Source organism: Eleutherodactylus coqui, chromosome 3 (assembly GCF_035609145.1).
Source record: "Eleutherodactylus coqui strain aEleCoq1 chromosome 3, aEleCoq1.hap1, whole genome shotgun sequence".
Taxonomy (NCBI): Eukaryota; Metazoa; Chordata; class Amphibia; order Anura; family Eleutherodactylidae; genus Eleutherodactylus; species Eleutherodactylus coqui.
In genome coordinates this window covers 233506867-233534680 of record NC_089839.1, presented here as the reverse complement: position 1 = coordinate 233534680, position 27814 = coordinate 233506867, and the positions used below count along the sequence as shown (strand labels likewise).

At 45.5% G+C, this 27814-nt stretch overlaps 1 protein-coding gene across 1 annotated transcript in view; it reads right to left on the bottom strand.

Moving 5' to 3' along the window:
• CDC73 (cell division cycle 73) overlaps positions 1-26435 on the bottom strand; it is a 71002-nt gene extending 44567 nt beyond the window's left edge. Inside the window, exons 1-10 of the mRNA XM_066597112.1 lie at positions 26240-26435; positions 15714-15819; positions 12924-12993; positions 7709-7771; positions 7552-7604; positions 6391-6479; positions 4545-4761; positions 3588-3686; positions 2692-2770; positions 761-825 (exon numbers count right to left, since the gene is read on the bottom strand). Of these exons, the coding sequence (XP_066453209.1) occupies positions 761-825; positions 2692-2770; positions 3588-3686; positions 4545-4761; positions 6391-6479; positions 7552-7604; positions 7709-7771; positions 12924-12993; positions 15714-15819; positions 26240-26370 (972 nt within the window). The 5' untranslated portion in view covers positions 26371-26435. The remainder of the gene's footprint in view (positions 1-760; positions 826-2691; positions 2771-3587; positions 3687-4544; positions 4762-6390; positions 6480-7551; positions 7605-7708; positions 7772-12923; positions 12994-15713; positions 15820-26239) is intronic.
• Between the last annotated feature and the right edge of the window lie 1379 nt (positions 26436-27814).

Sequence of the window (27814 nt, the reverse complement as noted above, 5' to 3'; positions counted from 1 at the left end):
AATATAAATACAGAAGGGGTAGTTAACGGGTTAACAAAAAAAAAACACCAATCGGAAACCGAGGAACAGTTAAATGCAAAATATAAAACTTAAGTTCAGTATTACGTTTTTACATGCCTGAAAACTGCATTTCTCTTCTATGTTGCTGGAGGCACACAGACCTTGCTTATAGCTGCTGCCACTAGGAGGCGACACCAAGTATAAGGACAAGTTCACACATTGAGGATTTGTTACGGAATTTCAGTTGCAGATTTCGTCTTGCAATATACAGCATATTTAAGTAACCCTCTTAATTTACAGGGCAAAAACAAAACACACACACTGCAGGTGAATAGAGCAATGGTGCAGATTTTTGAAACCCAATTGTTCTGGAAATGCCGTAGGTTTACACTGCGGAATTCATTTATTGTAATGCAGTGAAGGAATTCCACGGTAAAGAGCAGTTTGTTATTGAGTCTTCCCCATGGTGTGCGAATTCAACCTAAAAGCTCTTCCAAACAGCTATACTCCTCCTGCAGGCACTGAGCTCATTAGGTTTAGCCTAGTGCCTGTAGGAGGAAGACTTGCCTGCCCAGCAGCTCCAGCTTTATTTCTTACAAAGGTAATGTTGAGCTGTTTTGCTAGAGTGGGGAGCAGTCATATTATAATGCTCTGTAACCATTTATACAAAATGAAAAAAAAAAAAAAAAAAGTTCAGTATCACATTTTTACATGCCTTTGAAATTGTATTTTTATACAAAGTGAGCTCTGTCAAACTTACAGTCACAGATTTCAGTGTCATTCCATGGTATGTCCCCATAGTGTCGATTTTAAAGCCTTCAGTTTCTGCAAAATAAAAGATGCAAACCCATTTAGACGTTTAAACTTATTTCTTTCTCATGAATTTTGTTGATTTTCAAAAGAGTAATGATACATTCAAATAAAAACAAACAAAAATAAGTAAACAGCGCAGTGGCTGATAAATGAGCAGTGGGTTAGGTGCATATCAATAGAAAAACAAACAAACAAAAAAAACTATGCCCGTACAAGACCTCCTGCATGCATAATGACATTAAAGGAAATAAAACTGAGGTTTACACTTATCTAAAAAGGAACATGTGAACAAAATGCATCAACTTTAAAGACAACTTGCTTTTAAACCACCAGCATTGTAGTTTCCCAATCTGGCTACACAGAGTTAACACAATGGATGGAAGAACGCTAAGCGCCACAGTGCAAAATCCACTTCTCAACACACTGTGCTTGAAGAGAGATGTTTCACTGATACTATTTAATGTGTCAAATAATGTACTGAAAAACTTCAGACAATTAAAAGTGTAGTGAAACGGAAACTAAAAAGAAATTCTGCCATTTTGGGGGGGGGGGGGGCAGGGGAGGGTATTCTTGTGTCTACAGCGTACACACTGCAGCAAAAATTACGTAACTTTGTGGGTCAGTTTGATGATACCAAATTTATATATTTTTTTTTTTTTTGTTTTGTCTTGTCTTGTTGTACTAACTTAGTAAAAAAAAAAAGAAAAACATTTTCCAACAGTTTTCTGACCGAAACTATTTTTTTTGTTGGCAGTCGTACGATTTTGCAAAATGTCCTGTAATTTCTTAATTTACAGTAAAATTTGCTTTTTATTTTTTTTTTAATCTAAAAACTTTAAAAATATTCTTAATTTTTTTTTCTTTTAAAGTTCCTGTAGGGTACAAGAGCTGGTATTATCTATATAACATGATCTGACAGGCAATCTAGCAAGCCACACCACAGGCATGGCTTGATAAGGCAATCTGCAATTGCAGTCCTGGGGGCTTTCAGAGGGACTCCCAGCTGCCATGGCAACTAAATGGCACCCTGCAGGGAATTTAAATGCAGCTGTCAAAATTGACAGTGGCATTTAAATAATTAACAGCTGCGATCAGTGGCAGTGCTGATCTGAGGTGATGCAGGCGGGTGCCAGCTATGAGAAACAGCTGGCATCCGCATTGTATGAAGTGGGATTGACCCTCAAACCTCCACAACGTAAGTGTACATTTTAGAGCGTTATAGGGTTAATAGGGCTCAAATAGGAAGACTGAAAAGTAATTGCAAAACTTTACCCAAAAACACCTCTGCGGGAATTTTGACATGCATTGAGGATCATTAACCGGTCAGAAAACAGAAGACACAAGTTTCGGCATTGTGTTTTAATCTCCTGGTATGGAGTTCCTTATGACAATGATTTTAAAAGAAGAGTCCCAGCACCCTTAGCAGTAAATCCATGCTCCAACACAATATTTAGCAGTTGATATCAGGTGCTTTTCTTTGGGCAGAGTTCCCTTTTCACAAAAAGGATTATGTGAATAATGACGTTACGTGTTGTTTAATTTCACATACTGCATTGTCTGCTCTGCTTTAGAGAATATACATATATATCATATACATACACACAATCATTAACTTGGTTAGTTATTTCTCTCCATTTCCTCAAACCCCCTCCTTTCTCTTTATGGGCCAAAGCAACAGTGGATTCTGCTCTGACTGGCACTGCAAACTCATACCTCTAAAGAGTCAAATATATCTTTTCTTTCAAATGCCAAAAGCTTGGTCAATATGTAAATATAACCACTGGGACACAACAGGGAATAATCAGACTAGATTAAGACTATAATCCAGTGAACCACTGAAGGAAAAGCGTTAGCTTTATGTTTCAAATAGTCACTTACCTTCTTTTCCTTTGAATCTCTCCTGATCGTATCGATTGTAGATCTGAGGAGCGGGCTGTTTGCTTCTCAGTGTTGGGTCCTGGAAAACACAAAGTTTAGGTTTTTATGTTGCTTCAGAAACAGCTACTTGTTTTTTAATTTGTCAACACCAAAGGCTTTATTATATGGAAAATACTTTTATAATCCTACTTTTCTGTCTTGTATAAGGCAGTGCTATCTATGTTAAGCATATTTAGAAGCAGAACACTAGCTGGGGGAGGTAGAAAGGGGGGGGGGGGGGGGGGGAGACACATAGGATGGATGTAGCAACAAAAGGCTTTTAATTCCAGGGTTGTTTCTGGAAAAAAAATCTCAGCTTCAAGATTGTGGCAGATGGAGTTACAGAGAAGGGAAGTGGCTGCAATACACGGAGGAGACCAGGATGGAAAAAAATGTGTATTCACTGGAGTGGCCAGTTAAACAAAAAAGTAGGGGGAAAAACATGGCGACGTGTCAAACGTATTGCTTGGCGATGGTCCGGATGCTTGAGACCCCACTAATCATTAAAACTAACGGGCAGACGCACTCAGCTGAGCACTGGTTTTCCCTTTGGCTGTTATCCGTGTACAAACACCATAGGCTTTCCAGAGAACCCCAAACTCTGCTCCAAGTAGGGACAGCACTGAGCGGAGCACTTCTGCTCATTTGTTTTAAATAGCAGGGGTCTCGGCACCCAGACTCCTACCGATCAATGCTTCTCACATGTCCCTATCCTAGAAGCATTGCCATAAGTTTTGTTGAAAGTTTAATGCCTCCTTTTGGGGGTACACATCATACATTGCCGATCTATTCACCTATTTCAATTCACAATCAAGTAGCGGCAATAAGTTTCAGCTAAGCATAAAGTAATCACCTACCGTTGGTGCAGTAGTCTGTACTGGTCTTTGCTCGGGTGCACGACCCTCTTCCCTTGCTTTCACATTCTGAAGTATTGCAAATATGTTTTTTGCAAAATTCTGAAAAGAGAAAAGGGAGACTAAATGGTTAAAAACCACAGTACTTCATGTGGTAAATTAAATCTGTAAATAAAAATCTGAAAAAACGAACAACCAGACCCCCCCCCCCCCCCCCCCCCCCACATTTGAAAAGGAGCCAAGCAAAATATGCAGCTGAAATATGCAGTGCCATGTGTGGTGAAAGCTGAAGGCGTTGCAATGCTCTACTGCTGCAGCCCCCTTTTCTCTTACGAGTAGTGGACGTCTTCGTGTTCAAAGCCCCACAGATCTTGTCTGTTCTATTGCCCCCGCAAAAGGAGAAAAATATAGGAATCCTGAAAATAGTCTTTAAAGCCCCAAGCCAGCACACAATAGAAGGGTACTAGAAAAACTGTCAAAGGATGAATGGAACAGAGCAAAACCCCTACTACATGTGGTCTAATGCAGCAGCTGGGTTAACGCCTGGTGCTCAGGGGTTTACAAGTGATTTGTCTCAAGCTAGAAAACTGGTTTTCCACACTTGGGTATTTTGCATCAGTATTTGTAAGGCAAAAATCAGAAGTGGATCCAAAATTCAGAAGAGGTGCCATCTTACTTCTATGTTCCACTCCCGGTTTTGAAATATTGGCTGCTGAACACGGCCAAACTACAGAGGTGCGAAAAAGACCTTACAGTCCAAAAAATAAGTAATTTGTATTAATGGTCAAAGGGATTTTGGGGCTCCAATGTCATCATATAGCAATTTATAAAATGAATAGCGTTGTCCTGGCTTGGTCTGGTGGGGCTGTACAGTTCCTACACGGGACCAGTCCTTTCTACTGCATAGAAATATTTATAAGAGAAATCATAGTAAACTCAAGCAGCATAATTGACCCTCACTTTTCCTGTACTCTGCAGTATAGTCGTTCTTGTCCTCCATACTCGCTCCCTACTGACGATATCCCTGGTAACATCCACTTCTGCATCCACAAAACTTCTTTGTTTTAAGGCCGTTATATCATCATCCAAATCGGTTTTGATTGTAGTTTTTCTTTTTGCCATAATTTTGGCTTTGATGGCAGCAATTTTCTCAACGGACATGGCTTCTGAGAGGGATCTGCGTGCGGCAAAGAAAAAAAATACAATTATACTTTCTAGGAAAACCGTTTACATTTGAATATACCTAAATTCTTACATACAGACACAGCTGATAAAGCGATCGCCCGCTCCATATCTCCAACAAACAAGTCTTTCTGTCAGACCCTTCTGCTCTACCGTGTGTATGCACTTATGTCCCCTATAAGGCCTCCCTCACACAGGATAGGCGAGTATTGCTTTTTTTCCCCTCTTCACGCAGCGTAGCTATGGCATTTAGCGCTGTCAAACACAGCACAAAGTCGTGCCTTGTTTTTAGCAGCGCCGAAAACTCTATCCATTCATTTCAATGGGAGACGCACAGTGTTTAAAAACGCTAAGGGGCCTAAAAACAACAAAAAAAAAAAAATAAATAGAACATGCACCGCTCAAACATTGAGTGGCTGTCTGCGCCCGTGTGAGCGGTCCCATTGAAAACAATGAGTATTGTCCTGCGATTAGCAAGTTGCTGAAAACGCCGCACTAATTGCTGTAAAAAAACCGCATGTGAGAAGGGGAGCCGAAAACTGCATAGAGAATTACAGAAAAAAGGGAAAACGGCTGAAGTTTTTGTAAAAGCACCTTTTAGAAGAGGTACCAATGTTAAAGAATTAACTACTTTCAAATACACTTTGGGGTATATTATTCCACTTGCAGCAGAATTCTGGCGTAAAAGTCACATTTTTCACTGAGCGGCTTTTCGGGACTAAAATTACAACTTACTGAAGGTCTAAGTCACCGACACCATTTTTTTTAAATTTATTTTTTTTAATATGGGTAGGGCCTAGTAGAGGGGGGCGGGGGCGAAATAGTGGCCAGGGGCCAGCACAGGGTCCTTTTACAAGACAGTCAGGTCCTCCCAGCAAGATCGCTCTTGTGCCTTTACACAGGAATGATCATCGCTCAGTGAATGCAGAGTGCGATGGGGAACATTCCAGCCCGCCAATCTCCCTTCACAGTAAACAGGCAATTGTTCGTAGATGGACTGCCTGCTTACGAGGGTCGAATAGTTGTTCAGTTTATGCTTGCCAAAAATCCGGACGAAAGAACAATTTTTATTCAGTTTTCAGCTGGTGTATCTTTTACACTGAACAACAATCGTTCAGATTGTCGCTGACAGCAGGGATCATACGGCAGCCCACGTAAAAAGGGCCCTCACTATAAATTTAGACAAACAGCTGGAATAAGGCCGGCTGTCCACAGCGTTGCATATACCGCCGCGGATTTCTGCAGCAGGAGAACATTTTGTCACCTTCATTTTCCGCAATGAATTTATCATAATGAAATCAGAGTACAAATCTACCCCGGTTCCTGGCGGTCGTAGATTTGTCTGATTGGTACACAGGGAAGCCAGAGATGCCCCTAATTTAATAAGGGCGCAGTAGCAGGAAATGCCCGTCTTGATACATCTGCCCCACTACATACACAATTTACTCTAAAGAAATATGCAGTTGCTGAACATTATATGTAGTTAAATTCTATACATAATATCCCCAATAACATCACACATGCTACAGGTAAGACAGATGAATATTATGAGCTAGTCAACATTTTTCCTCTAAAAGTGAAGCAATGCAAAAAAAGTTCATTAATATGAAAAAGCACAGCTTACCGAATTTGCTCAGTCTGTACAATGCCTTCTTTATGGCCTTCCAGCCTAGCAGCCAGTCTCTCCTTGTCGAGACGTACACGTTCTTCATCCTAGGTAGATAACAAATGCCTAAGTTAAGTGTTCACTCCCTTGCATAGCAAGCTGTACAATAAAAAGAAGAAAAAAAATTTAATGATGAAGTTTAACCCCTTCCCCCCCCCATATAACGGACATTTACGTCATGCGTTTGGGTATCTATAGAGATCGCATGGCGACCTTTCATCATATAGCGTGGGCGTCAGCTGTTTATTACAGCTGACACCCGTGGGCAATCAGCCACGCGGCCATTAACACTTTAAACGCTGCTGTCAATTCTGACAGCGGCATTTAACCCTTTCCAGTCCACTGTCTGACGTGTAAAAACATTCTGATTGAAGGCTGTACAGCTCCGGTGTCGGAAGACATCCGGCAGGGTATTCTTACTGTGGATTACTGGCCGCTCTGTTGTCAGGGGCCTCTCCAGCATGTCACATACCGCAGTACTGGCTCTAGCCAGCAGATGGCGCCATTGTATAATGGCAGAAAGAGAAAGCCCCCTAGGAAACCCTGAATCCAAAATTGGATTGCAAAGGGTTAAGTCCCCCAAACGATGTTTGTGAGTACCGTACCCCCCACCCCCGTGTTAAAATCCAGGATGAAACAGTGATGCATGCAACGCTATTTCATCTAGGAAAATACTAGAATTCACATCGACAGAAGGCTTTTCTGCTGCAAAATGTAATCTTGTGGTTTTGAAGTAGAGAAGTACGGTGCAGAATTCAAGCCCCATAGGGAACAACATTGCGACGCAGAAACATCCACATGGACTAACTCCGTGCTGTGTGAAATGTCACTTATGCATTTTTCAGTTAAAAGAGGGGGTCTTCTGTACAGGACTCATTCCCTGGTGAGAAGGGGTTTAACGTGCAGTTTATTCTGTCCATTAAAAAGCTCCATAACCCATACAGACAACAGCTTCAGGTCATTTACACAGGGAATGAGAAGGTGAAATACTTTCATCAAGATTACCACTCCAGATACTAAATTTACTCTCCTCGAAGTGTAGCACCCCGGCAAGTCAAGATTGTGCAGCCTTTCCAATTAGCTTTATGGTTGATGGCTACCATGAAAGAAGGATCTCACCTCTATCCTAGGTTTCTTTGCTTCAGCTGATATTTCATCTGTTGCCCTCTTAACTAGAAGGGGGAAAAAAGGGCAACAAAAAAAGAAAAAAGTTACTTTCATATTTCTTACATCCCAGAGTCCTTTACCCTGCAAGAATACATACATATATACATACCCTGCGAAGATCTCTGAAGGCCAATTTCCAGTGGAGCACTTCTGTCTATACTAGCAGAAGTCGCTGCAGAGAAAGAAGAGAATTCAATCAATAAACTCCAGCTATAATACCCCTGTACAATACTTCAATATACATACATAGAAATATTCAACCTCCACTGTAGATTAGATTTGCCAAATTTACAGAGTTTGAGCCATTTGCAGAAGCTGGTGTCTGCCTGTGCATCATGTTTGGAGGTCATAACAGCAAAAAGGATGCTCTACTAAGTATAAAGACGCTTGTCATTAATAATTCCGAGACTGTAGTAATCATTAAAAGTGGAATTTTAAGTTGAATTAGGGAAAAAAAAACACTTTATATTTGTTGTGTTTTTTTTGCACACAGCTGAAAGTTTGAAATTTTTGGGTTTCCTTTATAACAATCCTTGCGTGTAAATGGGCCTTTAGCAATATGACACAATAGTGTGTTTGTGGCCATGTATGCACCATGATAGCACTTATGGTAATCACTATAAAGGTCATTTTAAACCACAATTTCTGGTTCTACCCTGTGTCATTCAGCCTCTTTCACAATTCTGTCAGCTAGCAGAGCGAGAAGGAGCCTGTGTGATACAGGTAGCCAGTGTCATGAGAAATTACAGTATATACACACATTATTCCCTCATATATGTTGGGCATGTAGATCCTGAAAATGAGAGGAGGAAAAAAAAAACATTTTCATTTAGTGTTAGGAAAAAAGAAAAAAAGTGTTAGAAGGAAAAATAAACCCAGTTTTCATTAAAAAGGATAAAAAAAACCAACATTTTTTATTTCATCACAATTGGAACATTAGGAATAAAAGTGAAATTGCCATCCCAAACATAATTTATTGATCCTTCTAAATGTTTATATTCCTCAGAAGGGTGTCAATGAAACATAAGTCATGCTACAAAAAGACATTCTCAGTCACAGTAACCAAAAAAGTTACAGCTTTTGGAACACAACTGCTTGGTCCCTAAAGCAGTGCTCAAGCCCCAGGACAGAATTTGAGCAGCGCAGGTTGAGCAGCATGTAATGTCTTAAGAACACCGATGCAGTACCAGTGCTTCATGTGCAGGGGGTAATCTAAGGACCCCCTTAAGAACACCGATGCAGCACCAGTGCTTAGTGTGCAGGGGGTAATCTAAGGACCCCCTTAAGAACACCAATGCAGTACCAGTGCTTTATGTGCAGGAGGTAATCTAAGGACCCCCTTAAGAACACCGATGCAGTACCAGTGCTTTATGTGCAGGGGGTAATCTAAGGACCCCCTTAAGAACACCGATGCAGTACCAGTGCTTAGTGTGCAGGGGGTAATCTAAGGACCCCCTTAAGAACACCGATGCAGTACCAGTGCTTAGTGTGCAGGGTGTATTCTAAGAACCCCCGTGGCCTCCACAGAAGAGAGCTTGCAGGTAGTTGATGCAGTTGAACAGTATTGTTTTCTTTTTTTATTATAGAACTAGCAATAACATGTGTTTCAAGGCAAAGGGCCCCTTCATCAGTTAAACTGGGGGATAGACTGCATGCAGGTGAGGAGAGAGAAGGAAGCAAGGGGACAAATAATAATAGAAACCAATTAGTAATGCACAGGGGTTAAAATAAAGGTATAAAATACACTTAGGCCTCCTGTCCACGGCGATATTTCACTGCGTTACCCACGGCGATAATCTGCAACAGGGTAACACAATGAACGCTTACCATAGCATAACTAAGGAAACCGCAGCCCGATGTACACGAGCAGAAAATTGCCACGATTTTCAGGTCATGTATAAAAAACGCGGCATGTCGCGATTCTCCATGATTAACCTATCATTAAGTCAGGTTCATCGCGGAAAATCAGTGCTCCCCCGTGGCGGTATATCGCAACGCCCGTGGACAGCCGGCCTTAAAAATCCTAATAAAAAGTATGCAATAGTAGGAGGTATACAAAAATACGCATCACAATAAATAAGACTTTGGTATGGAAAGTAGATCCCAAAACCACTGCAGTTTGCCCCTGCTCAGCGGCATTTCAGAGGATCCTGTGTACGACCACATAATGTACTGCGTATGACCACGTACTCATGCAGGCGGTCAAGCGCAGTACACTTTTTTGTTAGTTTATATTTTCCGTGCCTTCGCTTAGTGATGACATGGATACCCACAGCCCATATACAATGTACCATATATACTCGAGTATAAGCAGAGTTTTTCAGCACAAAAAAAATGTGCTGAAAAAGCTTCTCTCGGCTTATTCTCGAGGTAAAAAAAAAAAACAAAAAACCTTAATACTCGCCTCTCAGTCGGTGTCTGTCTCCCCGGCGGTGCAGCAAGCTGCTTCAGTCTTCTCCCTGCTGTCATCTCCCTGGCTTGGTTTTGAAATCCCCACCATCAGCGCTGCGTGAGAAAGCGCTGTGATTGGATCGAGCACCGGCCAATTCCAGTCATTCAGTGATGTCATTCTGAATGGCTGTGATTGGTTTATTGACCGTCGGCTGTGATTACCTAGTATATACTGGAGTATAGCTCGGCTTACACTCGAGTCAATAAGTTTTACCAGTTTTTTCTGGTAAAGCTAATTGACTCGGCTTATACTCGGGTCAACTAATAGTTGAGTATATACGATAATTGCGTTTGGGCTGCGGGTATATACGCAACCGTAGAGAACAGGCTTTATGTCGCAGACTAGTAAAATAGACCATTTATTAGGACGTGTATTTTGTTGTGTAAAATTTAATACAATATTTGTCCCTTTGGTTCTTTCTCTCCTCATCTACCTGTAGTCTATCCCCCAGTTTACCTGATGGAGACCCTTCGCCTTGAAGCGCATTTAACTGCTGGTTCTATAATAAAAAAACAAAAACAAAACAAAAAAAAACACACACACACACACACACTTTTTCTGCAAGTTCCCATCTGTGGAAGTTGTGCCATACACCAGACTTTTATCCAACGCCCTACAGTTATGTTCCTAGAAGTCCAGCAATTTTGCAAAACAAAGAAAGAACACACACCCCTACCTCTAAAAACCTCTTTAAAGGCCGCTGTGGGATCCGACCCGTGCCATGCAGTGACCACTTTGGCTCACCTGCTGCCGCGTCTCCCAGCTCTTCTATGTGTCGGCTGCCGCCCAGTTACATTTCTGTGTGGGCCTCTGTGAGACCCGCACAGAAAAAGAACATGCCGCGATTTGTTTTCTGCGCATTTTCACAGGGACAAATCGCTGCTGTGTGCATAGGATTGCATTATGTAATGCAATCCTATGGAAGCGGGCACGGGCGGAAATTCTGCGGGAAATCCCGCCGCAGAATTTTCCCTCGTCTGCAGGAGGCAAAAGGGTGAGGAACGTTTTCACCTTGGGGCTCCTTCAAACAGTTGATCACGATATCGCCTCCAGAAAATTGTGGCAAACATCCCAATTTTGCCCATGAATGTCTGGGCGTCAGCGATGCATTTTCTTGCAAAAACACTGCAGTTTGTATATATTTTTTTGCAATAGACAATAGGAGTTGCTAATGTTAAAAACGCATTGCATGAAAAAAAACAAAAAAAAACGCAAGCTCGTGCTTTGCAATGCGATAAAAAGGAGGTACCATAGGGAAACATGAGAGATAGAAAAAAAAAAAAACGCAAAAAAAGAATGCTGAAAGATAGCACATGATTTTTTTTTCTCACTCCGCATCGCATGAGAGAAAACATCGCAAATAGGTATTAAACCATTAACAATCATTTGTTTCATAATACTGCGTTTTCACTCACTCTCGCATCGCACGATTTTATCACAAGTGTGAAGGCGCCCTGAAAAAGGGAACCCCATCACCGGTTCTAAGTTTAAATCACTGGCAGGTACAGACGAAAAAAAAAAATTAAATTTTTTTTAAAGAATTAAAATTTTCCCTCCCCCCCCCGGACCATCTCTCCTGCCCGCAGTGCGCTCTACAACCCAGCCCCTCTCTAGACTGACATGGATGATCTCTTCCTAGTCATCAACGAGACAGTCCGCTGACCTGAGATGCCATCCTTCTATTCGATGCAGAAGAGTTAGTCGAGTCTGCCCACAAAAGGGGCTAGACTTCTGCGCATGCGCCAGTCTGAGGTCACACGAGCATGGACGATACACATTACTCATCAAGACAGGGGCCGGGTAGTACACTGCGGGCAGGAGAGGTGTGAATGTGCTAGATTTTGGTCTGTAGCTACAAGTCCTCAAAACTGGTAAAAGTTTCCCTTTAGGGCCAAGCTTCTAATACCTTTCTTTCAGCATCCCGTCTGAAGAGCCGTACGTTTTATGTCTCACAGTCTACAAACCTGTAAGACTATTTGATTTTGATGGGATGAGCTGCATTTTTCCGTGGCATAGTTTTGGCCTACATATAACTCTCTGGGGGAGAAGATGAAACAGAACCAAAAAAAAAAATAAAAAAAACAAACACACAACACAAGAATGCCACCATTGTTCTCTGCAGAAGTGATAATCTGTAGCATGTTCATTTCTATTGGCCTTTTCGCCCATTCCGATGTACCACGGTGAAATGTGAGGCAGCAGTATCTGCATGTTCCCGCAGCGAATTCCGGCTTGTGTCTTCTGTACTACGGATGACCGCAGACACTCGCCATCTGTCATCTGCAGCACAGATTTTTATTTTCTTTAAACGTCAACCGCCAGCTGTGCTGCCACTAGGCGATGATGCGGGTACCGTGGCATATCTGCAATGTCAATTATGAATCAGCTGCGGGTTCGGAAGGCTTCCATTGACTTCAACGGAAGCTATCCGCGCAGAGTCCGCACCAAAATAGAGCATGCTGCGATTTTTCATCCGCTCGCAGAAATCGCAATTATTTTCCTTCACACTCGCAGAAACTGAGAGTTCGCATAGCACGCTTTGAACAGCATTTGCTGCGGATCCCCGATGCGGACACCGAGCACAGTTTCTGCACCAAAAACCCATGTGTGTGTAGCTGGCCTTAGAAGGGAAGCTGTGCTATTCAGAAGTTGAGTAACATTGCATCTGTATAAACCCAAATCATGTTTATAATGGAAAAAAACTAAAAACCTTTATATACACAATTGCCACATTGATCTGACACCATCTAAATTTTAATTTTCTTTTTGCTATACAAACATTTGTCAGCTAGTCAGCAGATGTAATACACAACATAGCCAACCAATGCTAAACGCCAAAAAGAAAAAAAACTAAAACAAAAAACGTACTTACATGTTTCCCCATTTAAGTAGGCAAGAAGATCTTTTCTGTCAGGCCTTCTGACAACAGGAATATTCTCTGTCTGAAAAATAGGTGGGAAAAAAGGGGGTAAAACTTGTACTATATAAAAATGACAAATGGATTTGTCTTTATTAGGCATTATAATAGTCAGAGGTTTATAATAATCCTTGTTTGTATAGCGCCAACTTATTGTGCAGCGCTTGTTTATAGCGAGGTTGCAGTAGTAAATATTTATACACATGTATACATAGAGTGCATGGGTGGCTTTCCTTGGGAATAACTGAATCATACAGTTATTTTATTATTCCCATGGAAAGGCACCCATGACCTATGTATACATGTGTATAAATATTTAGAGGCCCAACATCATTAACCTGATAAATCACTGTTTTTGGTAGAACAGATTTCTGCACAGCAGGCAATTTACTTATAAGTCTAGTAGAACAGAATAAAAAAAAAAAAAAAAAAAAAAGCAGACCCAGCAATTAGGACATGCCATTCTTCCAGACCTTGGCCATTGCTGCCCCATTATCAACACAGTTGGGCTCTCAAGACTACGGCTAGTTCGTAGGGTCGCGTCTGAGATAATGATTTGGCGTGCCTCATTTTTCCCCTGCAGACAACAGCACAGTTAACTCTGTTCATTCTCCTCGGTGGGGTAACAGGGAGAGTCCTACCTCCCTGTATTCCCTGAATCCAAGAGGATGTTGAAGACCAGTGAGAACAAGGTCTGCCTCCTACAGACACTAAGCCAAAACCAGTCAGAAAAGTGTCTGCAGGAGGGGTATAGCTAGAAGGAGGAGCGAACACTTTCTCCTTGGTGTCTGCCTCCTATGGCAGTAGCTATACCAAAAGACCTTCAGCTGTGTCCCCCAATAGATAAGAAAATTCATTTCTCTTTACTTTCTGTAAAGGATTAACAGAAAGTGGATACATTTTGTTATGGTTTTGATCTGAAATTGAATGTAGTATCCAGTGTATTTGCATTTATAGAAATAAAAATTATAATGATCCTGCACTTAATTTGCTTTTCCAAACTCCCTGCTATTATTTGAACACTACTGTAGATTGAGTTTTACAGCTCATTCACACATGCGCTATGGATTCCATTTTTCTGCTGTTACAGGAAAAGGAGAACAGAATCCCCACCCCAAAGGATCTGTCTTATAATAAAACAAAAAACGGAACGGAATGCACCCAATTGGCTATTTTGTTTGGGAGGGTCATGGAAATCAGGGACAAAGGTCCAAACAGAACTTCCCGCGCTGATGCGATCACAGCCAAGCCATTAATTAATAAATTATAATATTGGGACATAGCAGTGGGGAGAGTAAGATAGTTTCCAAGAGGTCTCTGAGGAATCTTGGAACTATCAAACTTGATCACTTCAGCCTTGCATTAGAGTTTCGAAGTCTTCAGTAGCATTCTTTTTTAACACAGAGAAAATTGCAAATTTCCCCCGTAGAGGCAAAAAAGAGAATTACAGAAAAGATTCATCTATGGGTATCATCAATGTAGAGCACAAAAACCTATGGAATTTTTTCAGCTGGAATTCAGCAGTTGTATTGGTCTTATGAGCTAGTCAGACTTTCTTTAGCTCTGTTCGTTCTACATATGGAGTGCTGAAGTTTGTCCCGGCTAAGAAGCGGGTCTTCAGACCCGAACTCTGAGCATCATAGATGTGGAGACCAGCGGCCAGGCAGGGACAATTTGGAACTCTGTGCATAGAATGAATGGAACTAAAGACAGTGTGATTAGCTTCTAAGGCTCTGTTAACAATGGCTACCATGGAAAGGAGGCAGGGATTTAGGCTGGTGTCACATGGGCGATCCAGATTCCGCATGTGGGAATCTGTAGTATGCGAATAAGGGAGATGGAATAAATCCTCCACAGGGCCACCTATTGAAAGGCAGCATTCCTTCAAGACAAAGTCAGACTTTTTATACAAGCCTTGTTACAATGACCGGGAATTAAAAGCAAAGCCAGACTCCATGTACAGACAGCTGTTTCAGGGTTTTTGCCCTTCATCAGTGTACAGTAGGAGTCTGGCTTTGCTAGTGAGAGGCCTGGGACGGGGGTCAGAAACATGGAGTCTGGCTTTGCTTTTAATTCCCAGTCATTGTAACAAGGCTTGTATAAAAAGTCTGACTTTGGCTTGAAGGAATGCTGCCTTTCAATAGGTGGCACTGTTGAGCATTTATTCCATCTCCCTTATTTGCATATTACCCAGAGGAGTGTGCATGGCCATTTGAGTCTCCTCACTTAGTTTATAGTTGAAATCCGTAGCGAAATACGGCTCCAACTGGCGACCTCACGCACCTTTGCTTTCTGTATTGCGGATGACCGCAGATGCCCACCAGCGCTACCGATTCCACCCAAAAAAAATAAAAAAACCTGCTGTGTGCGGAATACCGTATATCATCTGCAATTTAAAGCCGGTCGTACAAGACCGACCTTACTGGAAGACTACTCTTCGGAAGCTACCTCATACACAGAGAATAGATGCTGTATCTCAATACTATACTTAGGGATGAATTGTGGGACAGACCGAAGCACACGGCATTGCTTCTTTTCTTCTGTCAATAAATCTGAAATAGAGTTACCCATCACCTGGAAAACCAGTCCTAAAGTGTCTGTAAAAAGATGACCGGGTCTAGCAGCTAAAAGGGCAAACTAATATCACCCCACATTCTAGGAACCAAAGCCATAACCAGCATTTAAAAAAGGAAGAAGGTCAATAAACATTTTATTACTTTTTAAACAAAATGCCGCAATACTTACTGCAGCTCGCCGGACGTACACAGGATGGGAAAGATGGACATTGTTGAGCAAAAACAAGATAGAGTCAAGTGTGTAGTATTCCCTTGGCTGTCCTTCCTTTCCAGTCCTGCAAGTAAAAACAGAAATAAGGTCAGTTAATTAAAAATATTAATTATAGCAATACAGATACAAATATTGCAAGTCAAGTAAAGCTTAAAAGGGGTTGTTTGGGCTTTTTCCTCTAGATAGTCGTCAGTTAAATAGGAGTCCTGTCCATCAGCTGACCGTCTGGCCCACAGTCAGTGCGATGGCCCGGACATCATCATCACTGGTCAGAGGAGTGGGACTGCTGGCTTCTCTCCCCTTTAAATCAATGGGAGCACCGCGCTGTTCTTCCACTTCCTGCTCCTCTTAGTCAGGACTGGATGGGACTTATCGACCATGAGAGAAGCAGGAAGTGGAAGAGCAGAACAATGCTCACCGTTTTTAATGGGAGTGAAGCCGATGCTCTCAATCCCTGTGCAGACAGCGGGCTGAACGATCAGGTGACGGACCGCCATCCATCAACTATTGATGACCCATCCAAAAGATCATCAGTTTGGGGGAGAAAAAAAAAACAAAAAACAGAACTGGTCATCAACTATAAGCACCATAAATTAAGTTATGGTTAGTATAGTTTAAGGACGAGAAGTCTTTCTTCATACTCTGGAGAAGTTAGTGCACACCCTTTACAGACGGCTTTGCCCACACTCCTAGTCATCTCCATGGAAGTGCACACACAGGGTCTTCTGAAAAAGAGTCAACCCGGTTGTGCGCACACTGATTTCATCAGGGGACACCACAGGAACAAGGGACATCACTAGAGATGAGCAAGCATACTCACTAAGGGCAATTGCTCAATCGAGCATTGCCCTTAGCGAGTACCTGCGCGCTCGGGAGCAAAGATTCGGCTGCCGGCGGGTGGGGAGGAACAGAGGGGAGACCTCGCTCTCTCCCTCTGTCCCCCCCCCCCCCCCCTGCTCATAGCAACTCACCTGTCACCCGTGCCGGCAGCCGAACCCTTTCTTCCGAGTGGGGAGATATTCGCTAAGGACAATGCTCGATCGAGTAATTGTACTTAGCGAGTATGCTCACTCATCTCTAGACATCACCTAAATTAGAAGCACCACAACTTAGTTATAGAGCTTCTAGTTGGAAGACCGTTGCCCTATAATTCCTTCAAGTCTACAATCTCTATATAATAGGGGAACAACTTCATATCCTCTTTAAAATCAATGTATGATTATGCAAAAAGCCGAAATCCTGAAATGGAGCGCCACTGGGAAAGAGACGATAGTAACCAATGTCAATATAGAGGGATGAAATCCACAACAAGCCTGCATGTCACACGTGCGAACGATGCTACATATTAGCACTGTAGACGTAAAGCAATAGGCTGCGGTCTTTCTTGCTGTCGTCACCCGCAGCTCCCCCCTCCCCCCTCCAACTCCATACTTAAATAAAAAAACTTTTTATGCTGCTTCGTGACTTCATTGGAGAGGTACCGGAGCTTTAAGTTTGGTACCATTTTTGCAGGGCGAGCTGTAGATTTTATTGGTATCATTTCTGGTTACATAAAAGTTTTTCTAAATCATATTTTATTCCTTTTTTGGTAGGCAAACAAACCGCACTTGTGCCACTGTTAAAGCTTACACTGCAGGATAACCAACATGATCATTTAGGGCTCATGCCCACGACCGTGACAGACTCCGCCAGTGGACTATCGCAGCGCAGTCCGCCACGTCGCCCCCCAAAACCCCCATACTTACCATTCCGGATCCTTTGTGCGCGTCCCGCATGGAGGGCCAGAGCGCATGTGCAGTATAGCGCATGATCAGACGGCCGTGTCAGATGACACGGCCGCGTATTCACATGATACTTCTGCTGTGCTACAGACACAGAGAGAAACTGGGGGGGGGGGGGGCTCTGTCTCTACCTGCTATGGGTTAATCCCCCATAGCCCCGCTCTCTCCCTGCTATGGGGGATAAACGTATAGCCTCGCTCTGTCTCTCACTGCTCTGGAGATCCCCGAGGGATATCCCCATAGTGGGTGGGTTTAAAGAGGGGGCCAGGTAATAGGGCTTCTCACAGGGTTTCCCCACAGCAAAAACAAAAAGAGGGCGTGGGACTAGAGGGTGGATCCTTCTAGCCCCACCCCTCCCATGCTCTTGGGGAAGCCCTGCAACCTCGCCTCCTCTCTTCCCACTTTGGGGAGAGAAGTGGAGGGCGTCCCCTACTGCCCCTTGTTGCTGGGGAATTGCATGGCAGGTGGGGTGGAGGAATACCCCACTGCTTACAGCAAGACATTTAAAATGTGCTACCCAGAAGCACATTTTAAATGTCCCGTTATAAATTCCTTTTAGTCCCTGCGGGGAGTAGGGAAACGCTCGGGGAGGACACTCATCCCTGCCAGGACTAACAGGATATTACAGCAGGCAATTTAAAATGTGCTTCTGGCCAGCATGTCTTAAATGTCCTGCTGTAAGCAGCGGTGTATTCCCTCGGTTGGCAGAAATCTTTTTCCTGCACAGGAGTTTCCATAGACTACTGCTCCCATAGGAGTCAATGGAAACTCCTGTGCACCTCACCAAAGATAGGTCAGGTCCTATCTTTTCTAGCAGTACAGATCTTAGATGCGGGCATTGTAGCCACGCATGTCCTATCTTTCATTGGTGCGAGTATGTAGTGTGTCTAAAATGCCTTCATGTGAATGCTACTACAGGAAAACATTGGTTCTTACAGAAGAGGTTTTTCCACACGCCTCTAATGCATGGAAACGGCGCTCATGCGAACAAGGCCTTAGGAGAATTTTTTTCTTTATGTTACTATGGAAGTACTACAGGAACAATATCCCTGCAACGTGCATGACAATCGGCGGGCTGCAGCAAGTACGCAATGTCATAGCATACCTGCTACGTGTGGCGCGACTGTCACATGCAGGTGCCTTGCAGTGAATTACGCTCATGAGTAGCCGCCCTAAAGGGTAATACAGCTGGTATTACTGCAGTACTCACCATTTGCTGACGGTACACCACACACACGTTCCAGGGACAGCCAACCTATACTGCAGGCGATGGTTTGATAGCACACTGACCCTATACAGGACATACGATTACCCTGCCTAACTGTGGAGCAATCACCCCGACAAGAGCGACACTTCTCAACGGAGGCCAACCCTACAAAACTCCAAGACCAGCACCACATACCAACACATTTCTCCCATATAGGTAGTATGAATATCTTCCGATGACCCCGTCAACTAAGGACGGACATGGAGAGCAGGAATGTCCGCTATCCCCCACTGATGTGATCATGATGATGGATGGTATCCTGTCAAGTGAAGCGTTCATTGCGTTACCCACGTGCGGATTATCGCCGCAGGTAACGCAGTGAAATATCGCCCATGTACAGAAGGCCTTAATCTGAGTAGAAGAGAAATTTAGCAGGTTGGCAAATGTCCCATAAAAGGCAATTATAGCACCAAAAATAAGCGACTAGATAGTACGTTGTAAGGTTATATTTCTGCCCAATTTCCAGCAAGCTTCCCACTAATAAATAAACCCATATCTAAATAGGGATTACAGAAAGTTAATGAGTTTCAGTTAACCCCTTAGTGACCAGCCCATAGTGTTTTTACGTCCTAGCAAAGTGGGCTTTAATCCCTGAGGATGTAAAAACATGCTTTCTGCAGGTATTAAAGCCACATGGGCTATGGACGTGACAGCTTCAGGCAGCTGACAACATGGAGCTGTCATCCTGGGCTGCGGGGAGCCGTCCCCCCGGCAATGGATAGCACTAATCACATTAAAGTACAAAAAAAATTTTTTTTAAAGTTAAAGATTCAGCTGCCCTTATGGATCGGATCCATGGGATCAGCTGAGAATACTCACGCCTGTCCTTTGTTCTATCCCTCGCTGATCTGGTCCTCCAGGACCCGACGCCGGCCTTCTGCGCATGTGTGCCAGGCGTCATTACATGAGCACATGCGCAGAAGGCCAGGAGCCCCAGTAAATTTCTAATCTCCTGCCTCCTGAAAGTAGCCGGGGACCGTGATCGCCGTTATCCAATGGATATACGGAAAAGAGTTTAAAAAAAGCAGGGAAAGAAAACAGTGAAAAGTTTCACCTCCCCTCATAGATCGGATTCATGAGGCGAGGTGAAAAAAATACTGACCCCTGTCCCCCATGATGTCCGTCGGAGATCGGAACCCGCCGTGGACTTCTGCGCATGCACCGATGTGGAGCGCATGCGCAGAAGCCCTGGGAAATTTAAAATTCCCCTGCCCCCGGCTGTCAAAGATAGCCAAGTGCAGGGAGAGGTCACCGGAGACCGCTGTACGCGGTTCTTGGCAACGTCATCACTGTTATCCATCGGAAAGTTGAAAAGTTTTTTAAAAAAAAGTTTAAAAAGTTAGTTTCATCTCTCCTTACAGATCGTATCCATGAGGGGAGATGAAATTACATAACTAAGGTCCCTCGATAGGATCTATATCCGCGGACCTTACTCCGGCTTCGGCGCGTGCACCTATCAGCATAATGGCGGGTGCATGCACAAAAGTTAAGGATTGCCCGGGAAATTAAAAATCTCCCTTCTCCTGGCTACCAAAGGTAGCCAAGAGCTTGGAGAGGTCACGGGGGGTCGTGGTATGCCGTTACTGGTCACATGGTTGCTGTTATCCAATGGATAATGGCGATCATGTAAAAGGTTAAAAAAAAAAGTTGAAGTTTCATCTTTCCTCACCAAAGCGATCAGTGAGAGGAGATGAAACATCTTCCCGGAAGCCTCCACATTTGAACCCCAATGCGATCCTCCTCCACGGACCCTCCCCGGCTTCTGCGCATGCGCCCGCCAGCAAACAGCCGGACACATGCGCAGGAGTCGGGGAGCCTGGGAAATTTTAAACCTCCTTGTTCTCGGTGACGAACGGTCGCAGAGTGCCTGGAGCAGTGACTTGTGGCCTCGTTGATGGGTCCCCGGTCATGTGATAAAAAGGTAGCCAACTAAATTAGGCCTGTTTCACATGACCGGACAGAAATTGCGGATACTGCATGCGTTTGATCTGTGGTAATACGCGGATCAATCACATGCATTGGATTACACAATTCCACTCAAATTAGTGGGTCGGAATTACGTAATCCACTCACAGAAAACAGAACGCAGCATGTTCTATTTTACTCCAGATATCTATGACAGAGCCCATTGTGCTCTATGGTCACGGATATACCCGCAGCCCATATGTAACTACATTGTATACGGGCTGCGAGTTCCCGTGTTATCGCTAGGTGACGCTGCGAGAAATACAAACAAATAAAGGTGTACTGCGTATGACCGCCTGTGTGAGTAAGCAGTTATGCACAGTACATTATACGGCTGCACACAGCACTATGGCCGGGCTCACAACTGGGTATGCTGCGGGCCTCCGTAAGAGGATTCCACATACGGCCGTGTGAGCCCGGCGTTATTCAGATACGTAATTTACAAGAAGCCCCGGGAACGCTCACCTTCCTGCAGTTCCAGGAGCAGCTGGTTGAACGCCTTCTCTGTGAGACCGCCGCACCTCACAGAGCGCCACTTTTTACACCACAGCCCTGCCATTGTGGTCAAGAAATACAAGAAATTATTTTTAGGGAGGCAATTTTTTTTTCGCACAAGTGAGCAATGGGGCCTGGAATTTATTCAGTTGTGCCATGAAAGCCAACGGGTGTTCCCTCCATTATAGGCCGAGCCATGTGTCCTGTAAGTAGATTAGGGCCACAATGGGTATGTTTCTGAACACAGAACTAACAGGGGGTCCATTTTGGGGTGCAAGTCTTAATTCCTAAGTACGCTGTACAAAAATGTATCTGCAGGGAAAAAAACGGTTTTAAAAATGACATAATTGCCAAAAAAAAAATGAAAATTGTAATTATTTCCTTCTGCGTTGCTTAGATTCATTCAAAAACTGTGGGGTCAAAATACACAGTACACCCCTAGATGAATTTGTTAAGGGGTCTAGTTTTCAAAATGGGGTTTTCGGGGTTCTATATGATTTTGGCTGCTCATGGGCTCTACAAGTGGGCAATGGGGCCTAAATCTGCTTCAAGAACATTGTCAAGAACTACTTGTATGTAGTAAACCTGATTAATATAATTAACAGATGTAGTTGGAAGATACAAGGGCACACAATACACCTAGCGCACCTAAACCTGCCCAGGGGGTTCTGATTCAACCAACTATTCGCCAGTCTGAGACTTGAGAATGGCTATGAACCAATCTATCTTTAAGGGGCCTTACGGGAGGTGCATTGTGGTCTATCAGAAATAACTCCCTTGGGATCCTTGTCCGTAGTCAATAACCCCCAACACCCGTTAATGATATCCAGGGCCCATCGTCGTAAATTGCAATTCATCTAAAAGGTCTTCCTGGCATTGGTTCTCCTCAGGGTCCGCAGAGTGGACCGATCAGCCCTAATGTATGGTCATAGGTAGAATGAATGGAGAACCTCACTGGGGTATACTCTGTTTAGATGTAAAGTCATGGGCCGGCTCCCTATAGGCTCAGTAGTGAAATAAAGCTGAAATCTACAGTTGCAGTTTCCAGTGTGCTGTGGGTATCAGCAGTAATGGGGAGAGGAGTGATGCGCGGGCCGAGATCAGCGGACGGTTCCACACTTGATGTCGAGTCAAGAGTAACACCGTTAGAGCAAATTTTGAAGGAAAGGCTACAAAATTTGCAGTGGAATTTTATATTATGGCAAATTTGCAACATTACTGCAATATCAACAGAGACTTCTCCCCTTCCTAACCTCTACAGCAGTCATATGGGCCAAGAAATCATTGCTGGAGTCAGAGAGCAGCGGAGGGTACGGGCCGCTCTCTACGGTGCTTGATTTACGGAACACATTTACATTGTGTATTTCACGAGCGGAAGAAAAATTGCAGCATGCTTTCTTTTGCTGTGTGGATGGCCTCCATTGAAGGAAGCATCCAACTTGCAGCCCATCTGCAATTAACATTGCGTGTGGGCTGCAGGTACCCACGTCATTGCTAAGCGACGTCACGGGAATACAAAGGGGAAGAAAAAAACAAAAACAATGTGCATAACAACCGGTGAGCTGCCACGTAATTCGCAATACAGGTACGCAGGGTGACTGGCCGGGCTCACAGCCGGAATCTGTTGCCGGGCCTCCCATATACGGAATCTGAGCCGTTCGTGTGAGCCCGGCCCAAGACACAGGAAACATGGCCAAGTTACACCAACTACAGCCAACCCGGAGCAGGAATAAGCCACAGCCAACTGGTTGGCATCGGACTTTGGTTGGTGTAGTCTTTAAAAAGCGACCGAGAGGGCATTCAGTAACGGTAGAACACACTTGGCATTGCCTCATACTACATACCGCCGGCCCACATTCTGCAGCAAGCACACACACACACAAACGAGTTGCCTGAGAAAAGTTTACAGAGTTTTCTAGGACAAGTCATGTGGCCGACGCTGGTAATTACAGCCCATAAGAGCCCGTCCACATTGATCTGACAGTGTAATTCGCAGTGGACCGCCGACACAGAGCACATTTTCATTTCTATTGTGGATTTCCGTACAGAATCTATCCACAATTGGGTGACTCTGCGTGCCGCCACGCCACGCTGGTTTTGTGCATAAATTGCACCAAGAATTGACATATCCGTTCCTTTTTCCCCACAATTCAGATTACAGAATATCAGCGCAGAAAAATAATCTGAACTACAGAGGATTCTCACAACATCCGCTACAATGCAGGATTCACCGAGGATTGGCTTTTACCCACTAGTGTAGAATAGTTGTCTGCAGGGTTCCTTTAAAGGGGCCTTCTGGGCTGTTTATATTCATGACCGATCATCAATGGAGACACGGAGCAGTTCCAAACATTTGCCACCGGGTAGGTGATGCCACGCCAGTTAGGGTGCTTTCACATGCATGCAACGCTTCTGGTAAAATGCCAGACAGCTTAGCGGAAAACAAATGGACCCCATTATAGTCAATGGGGTCTGTTTGTCATAGTTTGGTCCAGTCATAATATGGGGCCATTCAGGTAGGGGATCCCCCTTTCCATACTCTCTAAACGGAGCAGAAATCCGGAGCCCCCAACGCAGATGTGAAAGCGGCCTTACTGGCGTAAATTACACATAAACCTGTAGGTCTGGGCGGCTTCGCCCCTTCCAATAAGCCCAACCCACTTCTTTACAAAATAGGCAAGGCCAGCGCCAAACGCTGAAAAGCTGCAAATTTTGGTACAAATTTCTGCTTGTGTAAAAACTGGCGTAAACGACTATAAACAACCCAAATAGTGGTTTATATATGAACACCTTGTGAAGGCATCTGCCTGGAGAGGCGGTTCATGCTTTCCTAATGATTCCTCATAGAAGTAATGGTGGCCGATTCTCCATCGCTCACACTCCAAAAACCTTTCTGGGCAACAGGACGGATGATAGTCGCTCGGAGTAAGGCTGGTCTCTCACAACCGGGCTCGTCTTGTGGATTCTGCCATCACGATCCATACAGACGATCCGTGGTAAAATATTGAGAGGCTCGTACTTTCGATTTTTCCTTCACCCTCGCGGAATGGCATATGCTGCGATGGGAAGAAAAATGGCGGCATCCTCTATTTTGGTGTGGAATCCAAGTGGACGGCCTTCATTGAAGTTAATGGAGGCGTCTGACCTGCAGCCCATCCGCAGCTAGCATTGTGTATGAGCTGCGAGCACCGGTGTCATCGCTAAGCAACGGCACGGAAAATGTAAACAAACACAATCACCCAAACTCCGTACTGTGTGTGATCATCTGCGAGCCTCCGCGGTCATAGCGTCTAATGAGGTCCAGGCTGTGGGGATGACATGTAGCACCGCTCCCCCATACGGGGCAGAATCTATATAGATCTGCCATGCAGGTTTTATATCTGCAGCACCTATATTTCTGCAATGGATATCACTACATATGAAGAGGTGAAATCTGGGTCAAAATCCACATTTAACATGCAGATTTGGGTGCAAATACACTATATGTGCATGGAGCCTTAGAGTAACTTCAAATGGGTGAGCGCCATATAGGGCTGTGTATCCCGCCGCCATATCACGCTCCTGAATTCCCCAAGAATGCAAGGAGTTTTTATGTCAAAACAGCCTGGCATCACTTCGGGGGTGCAGGGATCCTCCGCCACGGTGGAGGTTAACCGATTCTCTCCCATTGTTGTCAATGGTAGACCTCATATCACCTTGTGTGCCCCTAGTCCGTGGGGCGATGACGCGGGTGACCACGGCCTATCTGCAATGTCAATGGTGGATAGGCCGCAGGTCGGACAGCTGCCATTGGCTTCACAAAATAGAACATGCTGCCGTTTTATATCCACTCGCGGATATGCAAATATTCTATATTTTTTTAGTCTATGTGGAATACCACGGATCGTTGGCGCGAGTGACAATCACAGATCCCACAATTCTAATCCGGTTGTTTTGAATCCGGAATCAGTCAGTTTAAAACATAAGTGTGATGGACCTCCATCCTGGTAGACGCTGAAGGTAGTCCCCTCCTTCTGAAGGTCCCTGCAAACAGCAACTCCCCTCTGCGCCCAATCAGAAAAAGACAGTCGTCACTCCGCAGAGGGGAGGCGCTGTGGAGCAGCTGACACTGGAGAACAAATCAGGAAGAAGGCCCACCTCCAGGGCTCTCATCTGTAGGGATGCTACTACCGTATACCTGCAGCATGGAGTACCACTACCCATTGGTGGTCACAAGGAGCCGATCACCAATGGCAGAGATCTACTCCATGCTCTTCACCAGACAGAGCTAACCCTCAGATTGGACAGCAGCGGCACCCGTCGGGCCCCGAGGGGTTACATGCCCTCCTCTCACCTGGTTCGGCATCATCTCTCCTTAAGGAGACTCAGACCGGTCTCACACATGCCTTCAGAACACGCCGTTCAAAATTGCGCCATTTTCCCCGCATGTCGCCGGGTTTAATAGCACTTTATAAACACATCACTGTGGCGGTTGGTGAGAGGTGTAAAAAGTACTAAGACACGCAAAAATAGAAGACCGCGCTCGTAAATCACTGCGTTACAGACGCCGCACTCGAGCGCAGGTCTGCGGGCCCCACTGAAAACACTGGGAGCGTCGTACCGCCATTATCCCGGCGGTCACAATGCTGCGGTAAGAAGTACAGGTGCGAGAGCGGCCGGCCGTAGACTGCGGGCGAAAGGAGGGAAGCCACGGCAGGTGCAGTAACCCATCAGGTGAAGGAGGGGTTTCCATCTGGGACAGAACTTACTGGGAGCCCTGAGCAGCTGCAGCCTCTCCCCTACACTGCTGGCAGCGGCACCGTACTGGGGGCTCTCTGTAACAGATGTCTGCCGGTAACCGACTACTTCCTGCCCCGGGGAGACTACACCGCAGTCACCGGGCAGCCGCAGCCCTAGGGTCCACCACCGCCCGCACTCGGCTGCCTCCAGGACCCCGCGGCCACAGCTGGCAGCACATGTCCGGCCGCCGCACTCACCCCCAGATGACGTAGTTGGTCTTCACGTTCTTCGGCCATGAGAACTCCCCGAATATCACCTCGTCCCCCTTGACGTTAATCTCCTTCTTCTGGATGTTGTACTGACGCAGAACGCTCAGCACGTCCGCCATCTTTACATCCGCCTCCCGACTGCTGTGGCCGCAGCAAGGACCCCTCCAGAAGAGCTGCCTGTAGCAAGCGCCTGATTTGTCCCTGCTGAGGACCCAAGTACATAAGCTGTCCTGCGCGATGCCTGCAGCTGTAAGGACGTCATAGGTGGCTAGTGAGTGCCTGAGTCTGTGAGCCCGGCTGTAGGGCCGGTGGTTAGTGAGTGCCTGACCCTGTGAGCGCGGCTGTAGTTACTGGGCTAGTGAGTGCCTGACCCTGTGAGCCCGGCTGTAGTTACTGGGCTAGTGAGTGCCTGACCCTGCGAGCCCGGCTGTAGGGCCCGTGACTAGGGAGTGCCTGACCCTGTGAGCCCGGCTGTAGTTACTGGGCTAGTGAGTGCCTGACCCTGTGAGCCCGGCTGTAGTTACTGGGCTAGTGAGTGCCTGACCCTGTGAGCCCGGCTGTAGTTACTGGGCTAGTGAGTGCCTGACCCTGTGAGCCCGGCTGTAGTTACTGGGCTAGTGAGTGCCTGACCCTGTGAGCCCGGCTGTAGTTACTGGGCTAGTGAGTGCCTGACCCTGTGAGCCCGGCTGTAGTTACTGGGCTAGTGAGTGCCTGACCCTGTGAGCCCGGCTGTAGTTACTGGGCTAGTGAGTGCCTGACCCTGTGAGCCCGGCTGTAGTTACTGGGCTAGTGAGTGCCTGACCCTGTGAGCCCGGCTGTAGTTACTGGGCTAGTGAGTGCCTGACCCTGTGAGCCCGGCTGTAGGGCCGATGGTTAGTGAGTGCCTGACCCTGTGAGCGCAGCTGTAGTTACTGGGCTAGTGAGTGCCTGACCCTGTGAGCCCGGCTGTAGTTACTGGGCTAGTGAGTGCCTGACCCTGTGAGCGCGGCTGTAGTTACTGGGCTAGTGAGTGCCTGACCCTGTGAGCGCGGCTGTAGTTACTGGGCTAGTGAGTGCCTGACCCTGTGAGCGCGGCTGTAGTTACTGGGCTAGTGAGTGCCTGACCCTGTGAGCCCGGCTGTAGTTACTGGGCTAGTGAGTGCCTGACCCTGTGAGCCCGGCTGTAGTTACTGGGCTAGTGAGTGCCTGACCCTGTGAGCCCGGCTGTAGTTACTGGGCTAGTGAGTGCCTGACCCTGTGAGCCCGGCTGTAGTTACTGGGCTAGTGAGTGCCTGACCCTGTGAGCCCGGCTGTAGTTACTGGGCTAGTGAGTGCCTGACCCTGTGAGCCCGGCTGTAGTTACTGGGCTAGTGAGTGCCTGACCCTGTGAGCCCGGCTGTAGTTACTGGGCTAGTGAGTGCCTGACCCTGTGAGCCCGGCTGTAGGGCCGGTGACTAGTGAGTGCCTGACCCTGTGAGCCCGGCTGTAGGGCCGGTGACTAGTGAGTGCCTGACCCTGTGAGCCCGGCTGTAGGGCCGGTGACTAGTGAGTGCCTGACCCTGTGAGCCCGGCTGTAGGGCCGGT